We start from the raw sequence: 18736 nt of genomic DNA, 5'->3' as shown, positions 1-18736 counted from the left end.
GGGTTAAAACAACACTGACTACTGCTCCTGGACAGGAAGTGACTGGGGCGCGGGGCGGAGAAGGGGGGCGGCTGGTGAAGCGGCGCAGGCTAGCTCTGCGACCAGATGTGCGGCTCCCGACTCCAGATGTTCTTCATCTCTGTCGGACCGCCGTCTGAGCTCCTCCCCTGCCTCGGCCTGTGCCAGGCTGGGGAGCGGGTGGAGGTCACTCGGAGACAGTGAGGGGTCAGCCCCGGACAAGAGAGGAGTCTTCAGTGGGGGCTTTGGCGAACGGACCCTGCGGGCCTCCACTGAATCCTTCCCCCATCCTTGGCGGGCGCTGGGGGTTGCCAGGGTCACTCGCAGGCCAGCTTCCCGTCGAAACTGGAGAGGGCGATGGCAAAGGCCTGCAGGGCGCACAGTGGGTAGCGGTAGTCTAGAGTGAAGGCGTCCTCCGCCACGCGCCCGAACTGCAGTACGATGTAGTCCGCTATGGACACAGACAGAGAAGCGGGGGGCAAGATTTCCTGGGGTCCCAATCCTGGCAGGCAGTGGCCTCACCTTTGGGAGAAGTCTCCCTCCTCTGCTTTGGGGCCCTAATCCTCAGCCTCCATCTCAATTATTCACCCTCCACCCATCCACCCCTTCTTATCTGACCCATCTGGCCCCACCTGCAGCTTGACCAGCCTTCTGACTGTAAGCCCCTGAGGGCAGGGACCCTGCCTTATCTTCTGGCACCCAGGGCTATGTGTACGACAGGCACTTAAATACAGGAACCTGTCACACTCCTCCCAGCCTAGAGTCCTTTTCCAGTGGCTGCGGCCTCATTCCTTCTTCCCATCCTGAGCCCCAAAGTCCCGTCTTAGACTGCCAGGCTCTATCCCTTCACTGGCCCCTGAGTCTCTATCTTATTGAGTGGCTCCACTCAGTTCCATCCCATATCTGGTCCAGGATCCCATCCCCAGTCCCAACACCTCCCCCAGCATCCATAGGAACAGGAAGTTGCTAAAAATACCCCTGATCTCTGTAGACCAGGCTCCACCAGAAATGTGATCTGGAGAGCAGTTTCCTAAGGCCTTGGGACAGGTGACACTGGGGACACATCCCAGGATGGAGTGGGGGATGGAGAAGTTGCTCGGTGTCAGCCAATCCTGGGAACCCATAGTCCCTTGGGAGGTACCTTTCCACCCCAAACTTCTTCACCCTAGTGGGAACCTGTCCCCCAGGCCTGTAACAGGGACATTTTTACTTACTTGTGTTCTGGGCATATCTTGTTTCCCTAACTCCTTGAGGGCAGGCCTTTGACCTTACTTGAGGACAACAGAGTAGGCATTCAAAGATGCTTGATGAGTAATTCCTAGCCCTGCAAGGCAGCCATCTTGAAGCGATTGGGGCCTGGGGCCCTAGAAGTAGACCACCTGGGTTCTCATGCCAGCTGTCCCTCTCTGAGCCTCAGTTTTCTCATCTGCCAAGTAGGGATAATAATAATACCTTCCTCAGGTATTGGGGGGACAGGGTTGTTGAAAGATTTAATGATTCAATAACTGTAAAGTCTAGAGAACAGTGCCTAGCACATAGGAGGCTCTGTGTATCTGTGAAATAAATTCTCATGGCCAGTGGGACATTTTGGAGTTGCTGAAAGACTCTGGGGAAGGCGCTGCCTTCTCTGAGCCTCAGCAGCCTCTTTGAGTGGTTCTCAAGCTCCAGCAGACTAACTGTCCCTTCAGCATAGTCTTTCTTACCCAGAATATCCCAGTATCCACACCAGGCTCTAGTCAATGCTAGAAAGAAGGCCTGGGACAGAGAGCCCCAAGACAACTGCTTGGAATATCGGAGGTTCCTGGGAGCATGCTGTCAATGTCCATGCAGGAGGGAGTGACTTTCTTAGATGTTCTGGCTCCAGAGATCAAGGACAGCTTTGTGCACACCCGCTCACGCTTGTGTGTGTGTATGTGTGTGTGTGTGTGTGAGAGAGAGAGAGAGATGCAGCCAGGTGGTGGGGAAAGGCCAGAGGGAGGGTCAGGGTCCTGGAGGTGGTGGGGAACAACCCAGCTTGGGGCCTCAAATACTCACGGTCATCAGCATGGATAATCTGGAAGTTCTTGACCGAGGCTTGTGTGACTCGGCCTTGGAAGTTGAGTGTGTAGGAGCCGCTGTCTTCGTTCCAGATAGGTGGCTTGTTGTGCAGCTCAATGAGGCTCTCCAGTGTCTTGTTCTGCCAGCGCACCAGCAATCCATCGCTAGCCTGGGGTGCCAAAGTAGAGTGTTAGGGAGAGGACAGTTAGGGGTGGCCAAGATATCTCAGGACCGAGGGGAGGGGGCCTGGGGACCTGGGCCTGCCTTCGCATGTGTGTGCTGGTATGCAGCCTGGACATCGACATCCATTCAGGGGATCCCCGAAAGGACACTTGGTCTCTGTGGTGTCCTTGTGGGCAGGGTGGAGCTCTGTGAGAATGGGGTTTCGCTGTGGGATGTCAAAGTGGAGGGAAGGGAAGTAGCACTTGGCCCCCAGTAGGCGTCCATGTGCTTGACCCCCCAGTGGGCCTTCGGAACAGCCGCATGCTGGCACCTGATCACAAGAAGGCACCAAACAGGCTAGGTTCGCCGAGGAGCTCACAGTTGCGCGTGGGGAGATGGACAGGTGAACAGACAGATGGAGTGGTTAAAATAAGATGTCCCAGAAGAGAGTTTCTCAAAGGAAGGAGTGGTGTCTATGGGATAGCGCTCCTGAGATGCTTCTTTCCCCAGTTCCCTTGGCACTGGTCCCATCATGGCTTAGAGTGAGTCGGTTCAAGATCATGACTTCTGAGAAGCCTCCCTGACCTGGTGTCCGATTTAGATGTCTTAGCTGGAGGCTCCCTCCATAACACCTTGCTCTTACTGTTTCTCCCACTACACTGTCATAAGCAGAATTAGATACTTAAAGGGAAGGCATCATATTTTATTGACAGCTCCGTGCCTCAGTTTCCCGCACAACAGGGTCTTGTGAGGATTAAGGAAGGTAATAGTGCATGGCATGTTATTCAGATCAGTTAACAGCCCAGAGTGAATGCTCAGTAAATGTCGGATTGCTCTGATGGACGGTAAAATGATGAAGTTACCCGGAACGGCCCTGGGGAGTTCTCACCAAGCCCAAACACACCTGGGAGGCACTGTCTCTGGAGCTTTTGTGTGTTTAGTCCAGGCCTGGAAGGAGTGGCTGTGGGACCCCACAGGTCCTAGAGACTAGAGCCTTTCATGCCTCATGCCTCATGGGTTGGCTGAACCTCTGATTACAGTGTGTGACTTGCCAGCATGGAAGGATGAGTGATCAGCTGACGGTGTTATTTTTCATTGTAAGTAGTGACATCACTACAGGTATGGAGCAGGCCAGTCATCCTGTCTCTGCAGTCCTGAGCTCACTGACCCATAGTGCCAAGGAGCAGAGGGAGGGTCTGACACTGCAGAGGCCACCTCTCCCTGGGCTATCTCTCCCTATTACCTTAGACCTCACACACAAACAAGCAACCTTTGCTTTTTAAAATAAAAGGCAAATCAAGTCACTCCTGAAAACCCTGCTGTGGCTTCCTGTTTCTGTGAGTACAAACCAGTTATACAGGCCCTATCTGCAACTCAATCCTCACCTCTCACCTCAGACCCACCAGGCACCATCCTGCCTCAGGGCCTTTGCACTGGCTCTTCCCTCTGCCTGGATGCTCTTTCCCCAGGTATCCGTCAGCTTGCTCCCTCACCTCCTTCAGGTCTTTGCTTAAACATCACCTTTTCAATGAGGCCCACTCTTTTTCTTTCTTCCATATTACTTGTGACTTTCTAACATTCTACACAATTTACTTATTTGCACAATTATTGCCTACGGTCTGGTCCGTCTCCTCCCCTAGAATGCCAGCTTCATGAAGGCAGATCTTTTTTACTCACTGATGTCTTCCAGTTGCCTAGATTAATAATCAGCACTCATTATACACTGAAGGTGGATAATACAATATGCACAATGTGCAATTCATTCAGTGAGTGAATATATGAATGGATGATGTGGTATACATACTGGGAAAAAAAAAAAACATTGTATTTGTTTCAGTGAATTCAATTACAAAACCCCCTAATTAATCCCATGAGTTTCCAGAATGAATGTATGTGCCCAGGAAGTTGGGTATGGGCAACCTGAGCCCCTCGCAACCCCCCCAGCACCCCAGGAGTGGGTCATGGGTGGGTCACATGGGAGCAGGATCCTCAGGGAGAGGCGTCAGGGAGGTGCTGGGCTCACATTTCGTGGCCGGATGGGGACCCTCTCGTTGTCCGAATTCATGCCAGGAATGATGACCGTCATGCGCCGGGGTCCCCGGAAGCCAAGGACATTGGTTTCCTGAGAGGGAGATGCCTGTTAGGCCGGCCCCTAACAGGTGTTGGACTCCACCCACCCCCTGTGAAGGGGAGTGACCTGCGGGGGTGCGCCCAGGGGGATTCTCACATAGATCACAGCTGCCAGTTCCTGCCGAAGGCTTCCTACATTAGTGCTGCCTCCTCCACGATGCGGGTTCTGCCCATTGTCAAAGACGGTAAAGCGGTTGCCCAGGAGATTGGACCTGCAAACAGGGCGGAGCTGGGGGCGGGGTTGGGGGATTCCACACCCCTGCTACAAGACCCTTCCTCACCGACAGTTTGGAGAGCTTCCTGTGTCAAGGGTGTGGGTGTCTTAGGACAGAATAACTCTTGTCCCCTGTCCCAGGCGCTCCTCATGAGGTCTTTTTGCTGGATCTGGGAGGACACTGGACAACCTTCAGATCTCAGCTCCATCTCTTACTGCATGACCCTAGGCAGGCTAAACTCTGAGCCTCAACTTTCCCTTCTGTAAAATGGGCCTAATGGCAGTATCTAACTCACTTGGTCAAGAAGGGGACTAAATGGATTCATATTTGGAAGTTAGAACGATGCCTGACACATAGGTAGGCCTTTCATAAGCATTTGTTAAGTATATAAATATAAGAAATAAGGCATGACTCGGGGGTCCCCTTGCCCTTACCTCTCAGATGTGCAGTGAGGATTAGATGAGATATATGGGGGGACACAGCACAGGGTAGGTGCTGGATATTTGTTTATGCATTCACTTAGTCAATGTTTTATTGAGTTGCTACTATGTACCAGGTGCTGGGAATTCAGCCACGAACCAAACAGGCACCGACCATCCCTGCCCTCATGGACTTTATGACCTATGTCAAGTGAGGTCCTTGGTCCAGCAGCCTGGGCATCACCTGGGGGCTTGTTAGGAATGAAGAGTCTTGCCCCACACCCAGACCCACTGGGCCATTTTAACAACGCTTCCAAGTGATCTGTGCACATTCACGTGTGGGAAGCCCTGGGACAGGGGACATTTTTAGAGTGCCCACTGTGGCAGACACTGCCAGGCACAGGGAGACGGAAGCGACTCGCCGTGGCATTCTTATGGCCCCGGGCCTCCCAGCCCCACCTCAGCTTCCCGATGAAATTCTCCCCTCCTCGGGACAGATTGGTGGGGTCACTGGAGATGAGGTAATTGGCCGTCTTGCTACGTTTCCGTTTCCTGCCAGCCAGGAGAAACACCTGGGGAGAGGGGGGACACAGGTGAAGGAAGGAGGCATGTGAGAGGGAAAGGAAGGCCTGTTTGTGTTGGACTCCACCAACCCCCTGGCATTTTGGCTCTAGGCACCCCGCCCCGCCCCCGCTCCCCGAGCGTGGGTCCTGAGACCTAGAGTCTGTCTCCCCTGCCGCCTCCCCCCTACCCACCTTCTTCTCGGTGTCCAGGTGCAGGAAGTAGGAGGGATACAGGCCCCGATCCATGCCCTTCTTGTCTCGGGTCAGCCTGCAGCGTACTGTCCGGCCCTGGGGCGCAGGCTGGAGCACAAACTCCCGGGGCTCATCCACTTCCATGGGTGGGGATGGGGCTCTCTCCTCCTTCTGGTTTGGGGCAGAGCGTGTATCAGGCCCGGAAGCACTGGCTCCCCTGCTCTCAGCAGGTCCCCAGTACTGGGACACAGGCAGGACAAGCAGGACAACTCACCGCTTTCTGTGTGGGAAGAGAACACATGGGCCAGCTACAGTGGGTTGGGCCCCCACACTTCCCCAGGCTCTGGGTAGTTTGGCATTTTATTATTATTTTGTTTGGCTTCTGGTTAAGAGCCTGGGCTCTGGAGCAAGACAGCTTGGGTTCAAATCCTGGTTCCACCACTAACTCGGTCATCTTTCACTTGAAACACCATATGACTCAGTTTTTTCACCAGAGAAATGCAGAGGTTGGGGCTGGATACCCGGGAGAGACCTTACTTCATCTCTGTATTTAACAAACACTCATATAAAGTCTACCAATGCGCTGGGCATTGCTCTAAGTATCTTCCAAATATTAACTAATTCAATTCCCTTAGGTAACTACTGAAGTTGTTGTCCAAATTTACTGAGGAAGTTGAGGCTCAGAGAGGTTAAGCAATTTGCCCAAGTTCACACAGTTAGTAAGAAGTAGAACTGGGATTCATTTATTTTTTTTTTTAAGATTTTATTTATTTATTTGACAGAGAGAGATCACAAGTAGGCAGAGAGGCAGGCAGAGAGAGGAGTAAGTGGGCTACCCGCTAAGCAGAGAGCCCAATGTGGGGCTCGATCCCAGGACCCTGAGATCATGACCTGAGCCAAAGGCAGAGGTTTAACCCACTGAGCCACCCAGGTGCCCCTGGAACTGGGCTTTAAATGGTACCTGTTAGAACCAGAGCTTTAGAAAGACCTTCCGTGTGGACACTGTCTCAAGGGGTGAACTGAGGTGGGGCCAAAGGTATGAACTGCTGTGTTCTAGAGTATTAGCCACTGCTATCATTACAGTGTCTGGTAAATATCAATGACTGTAGTAGCCAGCCTCCAAGATGAGGCCCAGTGATCCCCGCCTCCTGGTATTTACACGTCATGTAGTCCCCCTTCTACATCTTATCAGAGTTTGGTCTCTCTGACCAATGGAATATAGCCCAAGTGATGGGGGGTAATTTCTAAGGCCTGGTCATAGAAGATATGGTGGCCTCTCCTTGCTGTCTCCCTTGGGCCACTCTTAAGCCCTGGGTGAAGTTGGCTGCTATGTCATTAGACCATTCAAGCCACCCTATGGAGAGGGCCCCGGCCAACAACCATGACAGAGAACCATTTTCAAAGTGGATCCTCTCTTTCTGGCCAAGCTTTCCGAGTGACTGCTGACCCAACTGACATCTTGACAGCAATGTAGGGACAGACCCCCCAAGCCCAGAGTATCTTGCTAGGCCCCTCCTAGATTCCTGAATTCCAGAAACTAAGAAAAGAAATGTTTGTTTTCTTAAGGCACTAAGTTTTGGGGGTGCTTTGTCAGACGGCAATACAGAGGTCAGACAATGAATGAATAAAAAAGCTTATCTCGCTCATAGAAAAACTCTGAATCACAGTTTGGTGGCATTCCCCCTTAGGGTGGCCTAGGCCCAGCCTGGTGACCCCACAAACCTAGTGTCCTCCGCCCTCATGTTCTGTTCCTCTCCTAAGAGGGAGAGCCAAGATTCCAACCCCAACTTTCCCATTAGGGAAGAGAAGGGGCTATAGGAAAGCCACGAGGAATCCCTGATAGGCTGCGGTTGGCCATTTTTGCCAAGGGCAGGTTTGGATTGCATGTGAAGTGAGGCTGATGTTGGTGAGCAGGCCGGTAGCCCGTGGGGCCAGGGAGCATCTCCTCTCCACTCTGAGCTGCTCCTGAAGAAACTTGGGAAATGTAAGACTATGTTTGGAATGTGATGTGGAGAAAGCCAGAGCTTACTCAAACAGTTCCACAGCTGTGAATTTCTAGGGCCTACTGTACAGGAGGTAGCACTGCGGTTATATTCCCTGTGGGAGATAAGAAACTGGCCTTTCAGTATATATATCGGAATCTGGTAAGGTTGACTAATGTGAGTCAGTCCCCTAAGACCTGACCACTCCTGAATGAACCAATAAACCCACATGGCTCAGACCCTAGCCCTACCCTCAGCATGATCTCTCCACTTGTGGAAACCAGTTTCTCAAAGCCTTTCATCCCTTTCTCTCTCCAGTTTGACCCCCCCTCTCCTGCTTAACTCCAGCTTGTCCATGTGGGTGCCTGAGTCCTTTTTGTGAGGAAGAGCAATATTCAAAATAGTTAGTAAACTGTTCTGCCCCTGAGAATGCCCCTGGGTCTGAATGGACCCTGGTGGGCCTGGAGGAGGGTTCTGGAGGCCCTTGTCTGCCCCTGTTAACCCTTCAGCTGCCAGAAGGTTGGGCCATCCCAGGTGTGCTAGCGGAAAACACTTGGGGCCCCAGAGCAGTAGTGTGAGAACATTTTAACAACTCAGTGAACATGCTCTGCCTGTGTGGTCTACCTGTCTGGTCCCTTCGTGTGGCAGCTGTGTGAGCATCTCTGGCTGGGGCTGCTGGTTAGGCCGCAGAGGGGAGGGCTTAGAGCCCAGATAACATCAGGCCCTCAGGGAGCCTATCCCAGCCCAGTGACCCCTCAGTCGCCTTCTCTGTTCTCACAAGTCTGGTGCCCTTTGTCCTCCTATCATGTTATCAGGGAGGGAACCAAGATTCTAACCCCAGTCCTGTGCCCCCACTCCATGAGGTTCCATCCTCTAGTCCCCCAAACCCAGGTCCCTGCTCCCTGAAGGGGCCTCAGCCCCCTTCTCCTCTGGATCCCAACCTTTTTGGCTTTTCCTTTCGCTTTGCCCTTCTGATTGCTGTTCTTGGTCCCCACGGCTGCCCCTTCTTCCGACTCTTCCTCGTCCTCCTTCTGGGCCTCTTCTGGGCCTTTGGAAGTGCCTGGGCATGGAGGGGGAGCAAGCCTGTAAGCCCCTGACCCTGCGGAGCACTAACCCCCACATCTTAATGGACCCTCCCCACAAATACAAGAGAGTATTGCCGTGTTACTGTTATCAGAGACTCAGAAAGGCCTGACTGAGGCCACACAGCTATTCAAGTGCGGAGCAAGATGGCCGTCAAGTTGTCTGACCCCAGAACCTGCTCCTCACCCCACCCTGATCCCTGTGTCCTGGCTCCCAACCCCCAGGACGGCCTCTCGACGTCAGGGTACTCGAGCCCACAGCCACCCACCTTTCTTCTTCGGAGCTTTATCAGCTGAGCCTTCTTCCCGGACCAGAAACAAGGCTGCTGGAGTCTTCTTTCTCACTCTGGCCGGGCTCCCTGAGGGGTCCCTGTCAGTCTCCCCAGACCCTGTGTGGGTGGATGTGAAGGAGACACAGTCCACCACACCCAGAGTCCCCTGTTCCTTCGGAGACCAGTCTCACCTTTCTTCTTCGTCCTTCTCATCCTGGGCCCCTCCCCCGCTGGTGCCTCCTTCTTCTTAAGGCGCAGAGGTTTGGCTGGGGGGACAGGGCTTCCCAGGTCCCCTGGAAATGGAGGGAGGGGTTAGACAAAGAAGAGCCTGTTGGGCCTGAAGGCCGCCTTCCAACCCACTCATCATTCCTTCAGTCCCCAGGGAGGCTAAAGGCCTGACAAGGTCCCAGGATTTGTCTTCTGCTTGTTGTGCTTTAATCCCGAGTCCATAAAGAGCAGGACAAATACCAGGAACTTCGTAGGCATTACAGAATGAATGAGTGAATGAATGAATGCCGGGCCTTCTAACTGAGCCTCTGATTCCCAGCTCCCACCCCATCTCCCCCAGGAGACTTCCTCCAGCAGGTGCTACAGACAGCACACTGTCGCTCCCACAGAGGCCCAAGGTCCTAGCTCCCTCTTCCCCTTTAGATCAGCCTGCAGTACCTGTAGCCCAGGCCAGGGAGCCATGACAGCATTTATTTCATTGACTGATTTGCACCGTAATCACTTTGATACTTTTATGAAAATTATAACAATAATTTATATTGAGTTACCAAAAAAAACTAAAATCCTCCCTCCTCCCTGGCTCACAGAGCCTCCTGGGCAGGCAGGGGGGGGCGGGGGGGAGGAGGGCGGTTGATACATCGTGATCTAGGTACTTAAGGACCATCACGGGGAAGACACCAGAGAAAGAAACTCTTGCATCCAGGTACGGGGTAACTTCCTGATGTCTCAACTCTCGCCTCGCCCTGAAGGACAAGGCTACTTTTCCGAGTCTGTGGGCGCCCTCTGTACCCTCAGCACTCACCCTTCTGTCCCTGGGCCTTGGCCTTCCTCTCCTTGATACCCGCAGAAGTCTTCTCTTTAGGAGGCTTTTTGGGTGGCAGAGGGGTTTTCCGTTTCTTTTCCTCTGCCTCCTCTTCCTCTTTCTGGTCCTCGTCTGATTCCTCCTCATCCTCTATAGGTAGAAACTTCTCATAATGGGGGCTGGCATAGGCCCCGTTATCTGGGAGCCCAGTCCCCCCAGATTGTTGGGAAGTGGTTATGGCGGGAGAGGCTCCCCTTCTGGAACAGGAACAGGAGGAGGAACACAGTTCCAGCACCTTCCTCAAACCCTGGGGGTGACACCCTAAGGTGTTCAGGGGAGTCAGCTGGGGTTGGGGGAATGCAAGGGCCTTCGCAATCCTGTTCTGGGGGAAATGCCCTTCTCTGTAAGGCTTTCTCTGTCCCCTCCAGGACCCTCTGCTTCTCCCTGGCCTTGTCCCTTTCTGACCTGCAGCCAGACCCATCTGGGCTACCTCTGGCCCCTAGCTGTAGTTAAAGGCAAAACTCTTAACTGCTCTGTGCCTCAGTTTCCCCATCTGGAAAACAGAGTAAAGAACAAGAGAATTAGGTTCTTTTCTGACTCTAAGAGAAGGCCAGAGCAGGGGAGGTTTTTTCCCCGAGTTTTCCACCTCCCTGTCGCTGTTCCCGTGTGGCCACCTAGCTCCTTCTCCCCAGTGCCCGCCTCCCGGCCTCCCCGCCGGCCCCTGTCTCACCGTCAGCCGCGTCCGGAGCTCGCGCTACCAGGAAGGTTTCCCGCGGGTCGCGCTTGACCTCGGGGTCCCTGAGGAACTTGGCGTAGACGGTGCGCGGCGGCCGGGCCTCTGGGGGCTGCGGGGCCGGATCCTCCCGCGGCTTCCCCCTCCGCCCGGCTGAGCCGAGAGGCCGGGGTCAGGCAGGGTCGGACCCCCTCCTCCAACGGCGCCTGAGCCCCGGACCCTGTCCTCCTCGGGTTCCTCTCCGTGAGGGTCCCCCTGGGCGCTCTTTACACTTTCGCACCCCATCCCCTGGTTTTCATACATCCCTCCTAGCCCCTAACCGCTTCAACCCCAGCCCGCTGCCACCCCTCCAGGTCCCCCCCCCCCACTGTCCCCACCCCCAGGACTCCAGGACAGCCGCACCCCTCCCGCGTCCCTCACCCTGGAGAGCGCTCCCGGGCTCGGTGCCCAGCCCGCCTCCAGGTCTCCGGGGCTTGGATCCCTTAGGGCCCGGGGACTCCGGGGCCTCCGTCCTCTTCTTCCTCAACTTCTGCCCCTTGACGGGTCGCTGCGGAGTGGGGGGTCAAGAGGGAGGAGAAGAAGGAAAGGGGGGCTCTGAGGGCTGTCCGTGACCCTCTAATCCCTTGAGCCGCCAGAAATAACCACGGATTATCGGGAGGGGAACCGCAGTCGTCGTCTTGGGGTGGGGAACGGTGACCCTCTCCCATGCATCATGGCCACGTCCAAACCACAAAGTCCCAGTTCTTCCCCTGGATATCCCATGCCCCAAAACACCCCTTCCCTCAAAAAAAAAAAAAAAAAAAAAGATTACAAGGAAGGAAGCAACCTCAGACGCTGCTGAGGAGGACGTGATCCACTCCCAGATCCACTCCCATTGCGTGGGTTTACACGCAATGGCGGGTTCTCCCTGCTTCCTTTCCAAGCAGGGGTGGCGCGTACCTGCTTCAGGCGCGGCTGGACCTCCGGGCTCTGGCTTTCCTCCTCGTGTCCACTGATGTTAGCAAAGGAATCAATCAGTCTGTCTTCCACCCCTGTTCTGCGCCCCCCCCCCCCGCCCCTCCCTCTGGGCCCTCCAGGGTTCCCCAGGGTTCAGGTAGGTTGAGGTGGGGGGGGGCACTTCCGGACCTGTCTGAGGCCCACACCTCTCGGAGGGTGTCGTCCTGCAGGGGCATGGTGCCTTCCTCTATCCGCACCCCTTCTCTGCCCACCCTGCGGCTCCAGGAAGCCTCCCTGCCCTCCCTCGCTAATCCAGGCTCAACTTCACCCCACCTCCCGCTGGCTCAAGAGGGTGGCAGCTGGGGAGGGGGGAAGTGCTCCTCTCCGGCCCACGACTCCCCCCACCCCAGGTCCAGCCCCCTGCGGGAAAAGGCTGAACTCCCAAGTTCCCAGACCACCAGTCCCACCATCCCCTACCCAGCCTCCATTTAACGTATCACTTTGTCATTTGTCAGGGGTCAGTGGGGTGTGGGAAGAAAATATTAGGTAGATCCTGTATTTATCTTTTTTTTTTTTTTTTTTTTTTCATAAAAAACAAGAACCAGTGTTTGCTGATATTTAGTATACATGGACTGACAGAAGCAGGTGTATACACAGTATAATGCCTAATTATGGGTGTACACTTAAGATTTTTTTTTTTACTGATAGAGAACATGCTTTTTAAAAAGTTTAGAGACCAGGGGTATAGTTTTTTGTTTGTTTTTAAGTAATCGCTATGCCCAAGGTGGGACACAAACTCATGACCCCACTCAAGAGCCATTCATGACCCAGAGATGAAGAGTCACGCGATCCACCAACTCAGCCCGCCCGGTGCCCCCCAAGGATATAGTGTTGATGTGATTAATATCATGGGAGAAGTTTAGTTAAATGCTGAGGAAGCCCAGAGGAGGGGTCCCAGTCAGCTGTCCTGGGGCTTCCCGAAGCCCCATCTAAAATTTAAAAGATGGTGAATAAGGAGTTACACAGGCAAAAATAAAAGTGGGATATGTCACCTGGTAAGGGAGCAAGATAGAGGCCTGGAAGTTGGAAATAGCCAGATGTGTTCAAAGGTTTAGTGCTAGGAGGCAGCCCTGAGCCCGCAACCTGAGCTCTGTCACTTAAGGCCTAAAGGCCCTTCGGTGACTTACTTAGTCCTCTGAGCCTCGAGTTCCTCTTTTATAAAATGGGCTCGACCTGGTAAGGATACTGTTAGATTCATTGAGATGAGGGGCATCTGGGTGGCTCAGTCAGTTAAGCCTCCGACTCTTGGTTTCTCAGGGTCGTGAGTTCGAGCCCGGCATTGTGACAGACTCAGTGAGATGACAGGTAGAAAGGAGCATGCAGTGGGCACTCAATAATTGGGAATTATGTGCCTCTTTTCACTGCAGTCCCATTTCATCCCTGTCTCTTCAGCATTTGCAACACGACTTGATACATGAGTGGGGTTCATTTTTTCAGTGAGTTAATGAGTTTTTTATTTCATTCAAATCACACCAGGATCCAGTGAGATAAGCAGGGTAGAGATGATTATCTCTATTTTACAGATGGACGAACTGAGGCTCAGGGAGGTGACGTGAGTGCTCAGGGAGTGCTCAAGTTCAGCCAGATTGTAAGGTCACTTCGTGAATCCAGATCTGACTCCTGTCAGAGCTTTTACTCCTAACCCTTGCATGTTTTACGCCATCACAAGGGTTAGAGAAGGGCTACGAATGAAACAGGCTTTTTGTTTTTCATTGCTTGGTCCACTTGATCCAGATGGGCCCTAATCAGTCTTCCTAAAATACCCCTTCTTCAGCTGACACCTCTGCTCAAAAACTTTCAGTGGCTCCCTGCTGCCTAAGGATCGAATTGAAATGGGCTGGGTTGGTATACAAGACTCTGGTCTGTCCCCAGTCTGCCTTTCTAACTGCAGGGCTATCCCCAGCCCTACTATTCATCCAGCCACATTGTTGTGCATAAAGCCTTTATATTCTCTCTCTTCCACACCTTTGCTTAAACTGTTCCCATCTGGAATGCCCAGCTTATTCCAAGAAACCTGTCCCATTCTAAATAGGCCTCAAGTTCCCACCTCCAAGATTCCTCGATCCTCTTTGGCCTCAGAATACATAGTAACAATAACAGTAATAATAGTAGTAGTAGTAGTAATAATAGTAATAATAGCAGCATTTATTGACCAGCCCCTGTGTGTCAGTCTCGCTGCTCCCCTTCTCTCCCCACCCTCACAAGAATGTTTATAAGTCAGACATTAACACCCTGATATCAAAGGTAAGGAAACTCATGGCTGAGAGTCGGTCAACGAATATTTCCAGAACATACTGACTTTGTGCCAAGCAGTATGCTAAGTCCAGGTCATACAGTGACGGACAAAAGGATGTGGTCCCTGCCTCACGGAGCTGACCTTCTTCTGAGGAAGACACAGAGTAAAGACATAAGTACACTAATTCATTGATGTGTGATCTCGCTGTTATTAATGGTACTTAATACCAAGAACGAAAATAACTGGATTCCGTGAGAACAGCAGGTGGGATCCAGGCGGGACTGATTGATTGATTGATTGATAAGATTTTATTTATTTATCTGACAGGGAAAGACAGCACAAGCAGGGGGAGCAGCAGAGGCAGAGAGAGAAGCAGGGCTCCGTGATGAGTAGAGAGCCTGGGATCACGACCTGAGCGGAAGGCAGACCCTTAACCCACTGAGCCACCCAGGTGCCCCAGGCTGGATTTAGAGGACAGACAGGACTGTCTGAGAAGAAAGTTTTTTCCTTTCAAAGATTTTATTTATTTCACACACACACACACACACAGAGCTCATGCACAAGTGGGTGGAACAGCATAGGGAGAAGGAGAAGGAGCCTCCCCATCGAGCAGGGAGCCCCATGTAGGGCCCGATCCCAGAACCTTGGGATCATGACCTGAGCTGAAGTTAGATGCTCAACTGACTAAGCCACCAAGAAGGGAACATTTTAAAAAAAGATTTTATTTATTTATTTATTTATTTATTTGAGAGAGAGAGAGAAAGAGTGAGAGAGAGCATGAGGGGGGAGAAGGTCAGAGGGAGAAGCAGATTCCCTGCGGAGCTGGGAGCCCAATATGGGGCTCGATCCCAGGACCCTGGGATCATGACCTGAGCTGAGGGCAGAGGCTTAACCCACTGAGCCACCCAGGTGCCCCCCAAGAAGAGAATCTTTAAGCTGAGCCCTGACAGGGTTCCTGGCTGGCTCAGTCAATAAAGTGTGCCACTCTTGATCTTGGGATCACGCATTTGGACTCTATTTTGGTGGCAGAGTTTAGTTAATAAATATATACTAAAACAAACTGAGACCTAAAGGCTTTCAGAGACTAGGAATGAGAACATTCCAGGCATAAGGCATAGCTTGTGCAAAAATTTCTAAGCAACCAAAGCACTTTGCATAATAGGGCAGGGGCACCCCTTGACCAGGCACCCAAGACCATCCTTTAGAGGGTTCCTGAGGATCAAAAAGCCCAGACAAACACATGACTAGGAACCAGAGGGCACCTGCGGCTCAGGGCTGATCTGATCAGGTGAAGTGGAAACTGACATATCTGTGTTCTAAGGAGGAGGGGGGAGGAGTCAGGTGTTGGGGGGTGTTGGAGGTGTCGGGCAGGGCTCAGGGAGTGCCTCACATCTTGCTCCCTGTTCTCCAAACCAGAGCTGTCTGCGCTGGACTGAAGGTGGGTTGGGTGACCACCCAGGTCAGAGGACATGGCTTTGGAGTGTGGGCCGGTGTGAACAGCAGGCGCTTCCAAGTGAAAGAAAAGATGAATGCATTTCTCAGACCTCTCCTCTCAGGTTGCAGGGATGTGATAGGTTCTCAAGTAGTAAAGCCTCGGGTTCTTGTGCTTCTTTTCACGTTCTGAAGGTTCTCCTGAATCAGCACTGGTAATCTTAAAGGTGCACGTGGCGACTGAGGAACGTTTTATAATATTAAAAACAATTCATATTGACTCTTAAATTTGTATATATGTAGGTCAGGACAATGTGTGAGATGCGATTGCTGTTCCTCAGATTGACGCATCAGATGCTGTTTTGGGAACAGTTCTGTTTTCCTAAACATATATAATAAGATGGAATTAAAATGTCTGAAACTATTTAAATTCAATTACATTTTGCTACTTATTTTTTAAAATATATTTTTAAAAGATTTTATTTATTTATTTGGCAGAGAGAGATCACAAGTAGGCAGAGAGGCAGGCAGAGGGAGAGGGGGAAGCAGGGTCCCTGCTGAGCAGAGATCCCGATGTGGGGGCTCCATCCCAGGACCCCTGAGCCGAAGGCAGAGGCTCAACCCACTGAACCACCCAGGTATCCCTACATTTTGCCACTTATTAATTAGAAAACATATTTGCCTTTAAATTTTAATACATAATTTTGAATGTGAGGAAAGTCACTTTTGAAAGCATGTGAAAAATAACTTTATTAAAAAGGTTTCTTTCTTTAGGGGCACCTGGGTGGCTCAGTGGGTTAAAGCCTCTGCCTTCAGCTCAGGTCATGATCCCAGGATCCTGGGATCAAGCCCCGCATCAGGCTGTCTGCTCAGTGGGGAGCCTGCTTCCCCCACTCCTCTCTTTTGGCCTGCCTCTCTGCACTTGTGATCTCTGTCTGTCAAATAAATAAATAAAATCGTTTTTTTTTTAAAGGTTTCTTTCCTTAATTTAATTTATTAAAGGGTTTATTTATTTATTTGAGAAAGAAAGAGAGAACAAGCTGGAGGAAGGGGCAGAGGGAGAGGGAGAAGCAGACTCTCTGCTGAGCAGGGAGCCGCATAAGGGGCTTGTTCCTGGACACTGGGATCATGACCTGAGCCAAAGGCAGATACCCAACCAACTGAGTCACCCAGGCATCCCGAGTTAATTTTGTTTTTAAAAGTGTTTTTATTCATTTATTTTAGAGAGAGGGAGAGAAAATGGAGGGAGGGGCAAAAAGAGAGGGAGGGACAAAATCTCAACCAGACTCCATGCTGACTGGGGAGCCTGGCAGGGGACTTGATCTCATGACCCTGAGATTGTGACTGGAGCTGAAATCCAGAGTCTGGTGCTTAACCAACTGAGTTACCTAGGTGTCCCTGAAAAGGCTGTTTTTTTGTTTGTTTGTTTTTGTTTTACATTTTTATTCTTACTTTTGAGGAGAATGTATTCATATTTTGTATGCTTTGAATGCAATTATATATTTTTAAAGATTTTATTTATTTGACAGAGAGAGAGAGAGCACACAAGCAGGGGAGCAGCAGAGGCAGAGGGAGAGGCAAGATCTCCCTCCAGAAGAGAGCCCATCATGGGAATCCCAGGACTCTGAGATCACAACCTGAGCCACCCACGCTCCTGCAATTATGTTTTTAAAAATCCTTCAAGAGGTCGCCTGGGTGGCTTAGTGGGTTAAGCCTCTGCCTTGGGCTCGGGTCATGATCTCAGGATCCTGGGATTGAGGCCCACATTGGGCTCTCTGCTCGGCAGGGAACCTGCTTCCCCCCCCCCCCACCCCACCTCTGCCTGCCTCTCTGCCTACTTGTGATCTCTCTCTCTGTCAAATAAATAAACAAAATCTTTTTAAAGTATATTAAAAATTAATGCAGGTCCAGATCATGAGAGGAACAGAAAGTAGCAAAGTGGAACTCGGAAAAAAAATGAAAGGAAATGTCTGGGTCTTGGTGATGCTAGATTTGGTGAGCATGTGTGGGGAATTTAGAGACAGTATATACATATTCAGATTTGGGTCAGGTCTGGATTCAGGATTGAGGATCAAGATTTTGGTTAAAATGAAGGTCTGGGAGGGCGCCTGGGTGGCTCAGTCTGTTGGGTGTCTGCCTTCTGCTCAGGTCATGGTCCCAGGACCCCCAGCAAGGAGCCTGCTTCTCCTGCTCTGTCTACCCCTCCCCATCCATGTGCTTGCTCTCTCTCTCTCTCTCTGTGTCAAATAAATAAATAAAATTTTAAAAAATAAGTAAAATGAGGGTCAGTTTAGGAATAAAAATAAGATCAGAAATACAGATAACTTCTAATACCTTCTGACCTAACATCATTGCAACAGGCCTTACTCCAAAGAAACACAGTCTCAAGTCTCCCTAATTACACCTTGTTTTGGTCTAAAAATGACAGTTTTTAGCCTGATCATTGGCATTAGTCACCAGATTCAATTCCACATGAATTTTAGCCATTTTCTAAAATTAGGTCTTCTTTTTTTTTTTCTTTCTGTAGACTCCATACCCAGTGTGGAGCTCAACATGGGACTCGAACACACGACCCTGAGATCAAGTTGGGCGCTTAACCAAATGAGCCACCCAGGTGCCCCTAAAATTAAATCTACCTTCAGAAGACAGAAATTCACCACCACCACCAGCTGGGGACGCTGATAAATAGTGACTCCTACCACATGCCAAGCACAGTTCATCCTCACAGTAGGGCTTGCCTGGCTTCAGCTCAGAGAAGCTAAACGACTTGCCCAAGTAATGTGGGGCCATACTGTTGACTAAACACCCACTCTGTGCCCGATATTTACTTGTGTTATCTCTAGTCCCTGTGGAAACTTTGAGAGGTGGCTGGGCACGTGGTTTCACCTCCCTGTGGCCCAGTTTTCTAGCCAGTAAAGTGGTGACAATCATGGTACGTGGCATTAGGGAAGTTTCCAGAATTGAATGGACTGATACGTGTAGGCGCTTGGCACAGTGCTGAGCGCAGAGAAGGTGCCCTGTTGATGTCACTGAATATCGGTTTATCTTCATTTCACAGATGGACCGATGGGAAGCCCAAGTCTCTGAGGGGCTCAAACCCAGGGATCCTTGGGTCAGTGTAAGCGGTGCAGTGGTGAAAAGAGGGCATCTTGGGGAAGTCTGAAGCAGTGGTTAAGAGCTAGAGATTTTACCCAGAAATAGTCCTGGTTCACCACATCCCACCTGAGGTACCTGGGGC

At 51.5% G+C, this 18736-nt stretch overlaps 1 protein-coding gene and 1 long non-coding RNA gene across 2 annotated transcripts in view; one reads left to right on the top strand and one right to left on the bottom strand.

Annotated features, from left to right (window-relative positions):
• LOC309865718 overlaps nucleotides 1–18736 on the top strand; it is a 120687-nt gene that overhangs the window by 696 nt on the left and 101255 nt on the right. The gene's annotated exons all lie outside the window — the stretch shown is intronic.
• On the bottom strand, nucleotides 205–12881 carry TULP1 (TUB like protein 1). The gene is made up of 14 exons (XM_082732354.1): nucleotides 11961–12881; nucleotides 11775–11826; nucleotides 11256–11382; nucleotides 10833–10988; nucleotides 10103–10252; nucleotides 9264–9365; nucleotides 9070–9189; nucleotides 8660–8778; nucleotides 5737–5907; nucleotides 5441–5553; nucleotides 4445–4559; nucleotides 4241–4339; nucleotides 2053–2224; nucleotides 205–469 (listed from the first exon to the last, which is right to left on the bottom strand). The coding sequence occupies exons 1-14, from the start codon at nucleotides 12005–12007 to the stop codon at nucleotides 336–338; spliced, it is 1677 nt and encodes a 558-aa protein (XP_082588480.1). The 5' UTR covers nucleotides 12008–12881; the 3' UTR covers nucleotides 205–335.

The sequence above is a fragment of the Mustela nivalis genome (genome assembly GCF_964662115.1).
Source record: "Mustela nivalis genome assembly, chromosome: 5".
Lineage (NCBI taxonomy): Eukaryota > Metazoa > Chordata > Mammalia > Carnivora > Mustelidae > Mustela > Mustela nivalis.
This window is presented reverse-complemented; position numbering and strand designations above follow the sequence as displayed.

Coding starts and splice junctions, on each gene's coding strand:
- TULP1 (XM_082732354.1), bottom strand. CDS start 12,007: ATGCCCCTGCAGGACGACACCCTCCGAGAGGTGTGGGCCTCAGACAG. Junction 4,340..4,444: donor AACTGGCAGCTGTGATCTAT/GTGAGAATCCCC, acceptor TCTCCCTCTCAG/GAAACCAATGTCCTTGGCTT. Junction 470..2,052: donor GATTATCCATGCTGATGACC/GTGAGTATTTGA, acceptor CTGTGTCCATAG/CGGACTACATCGTACTGCAG.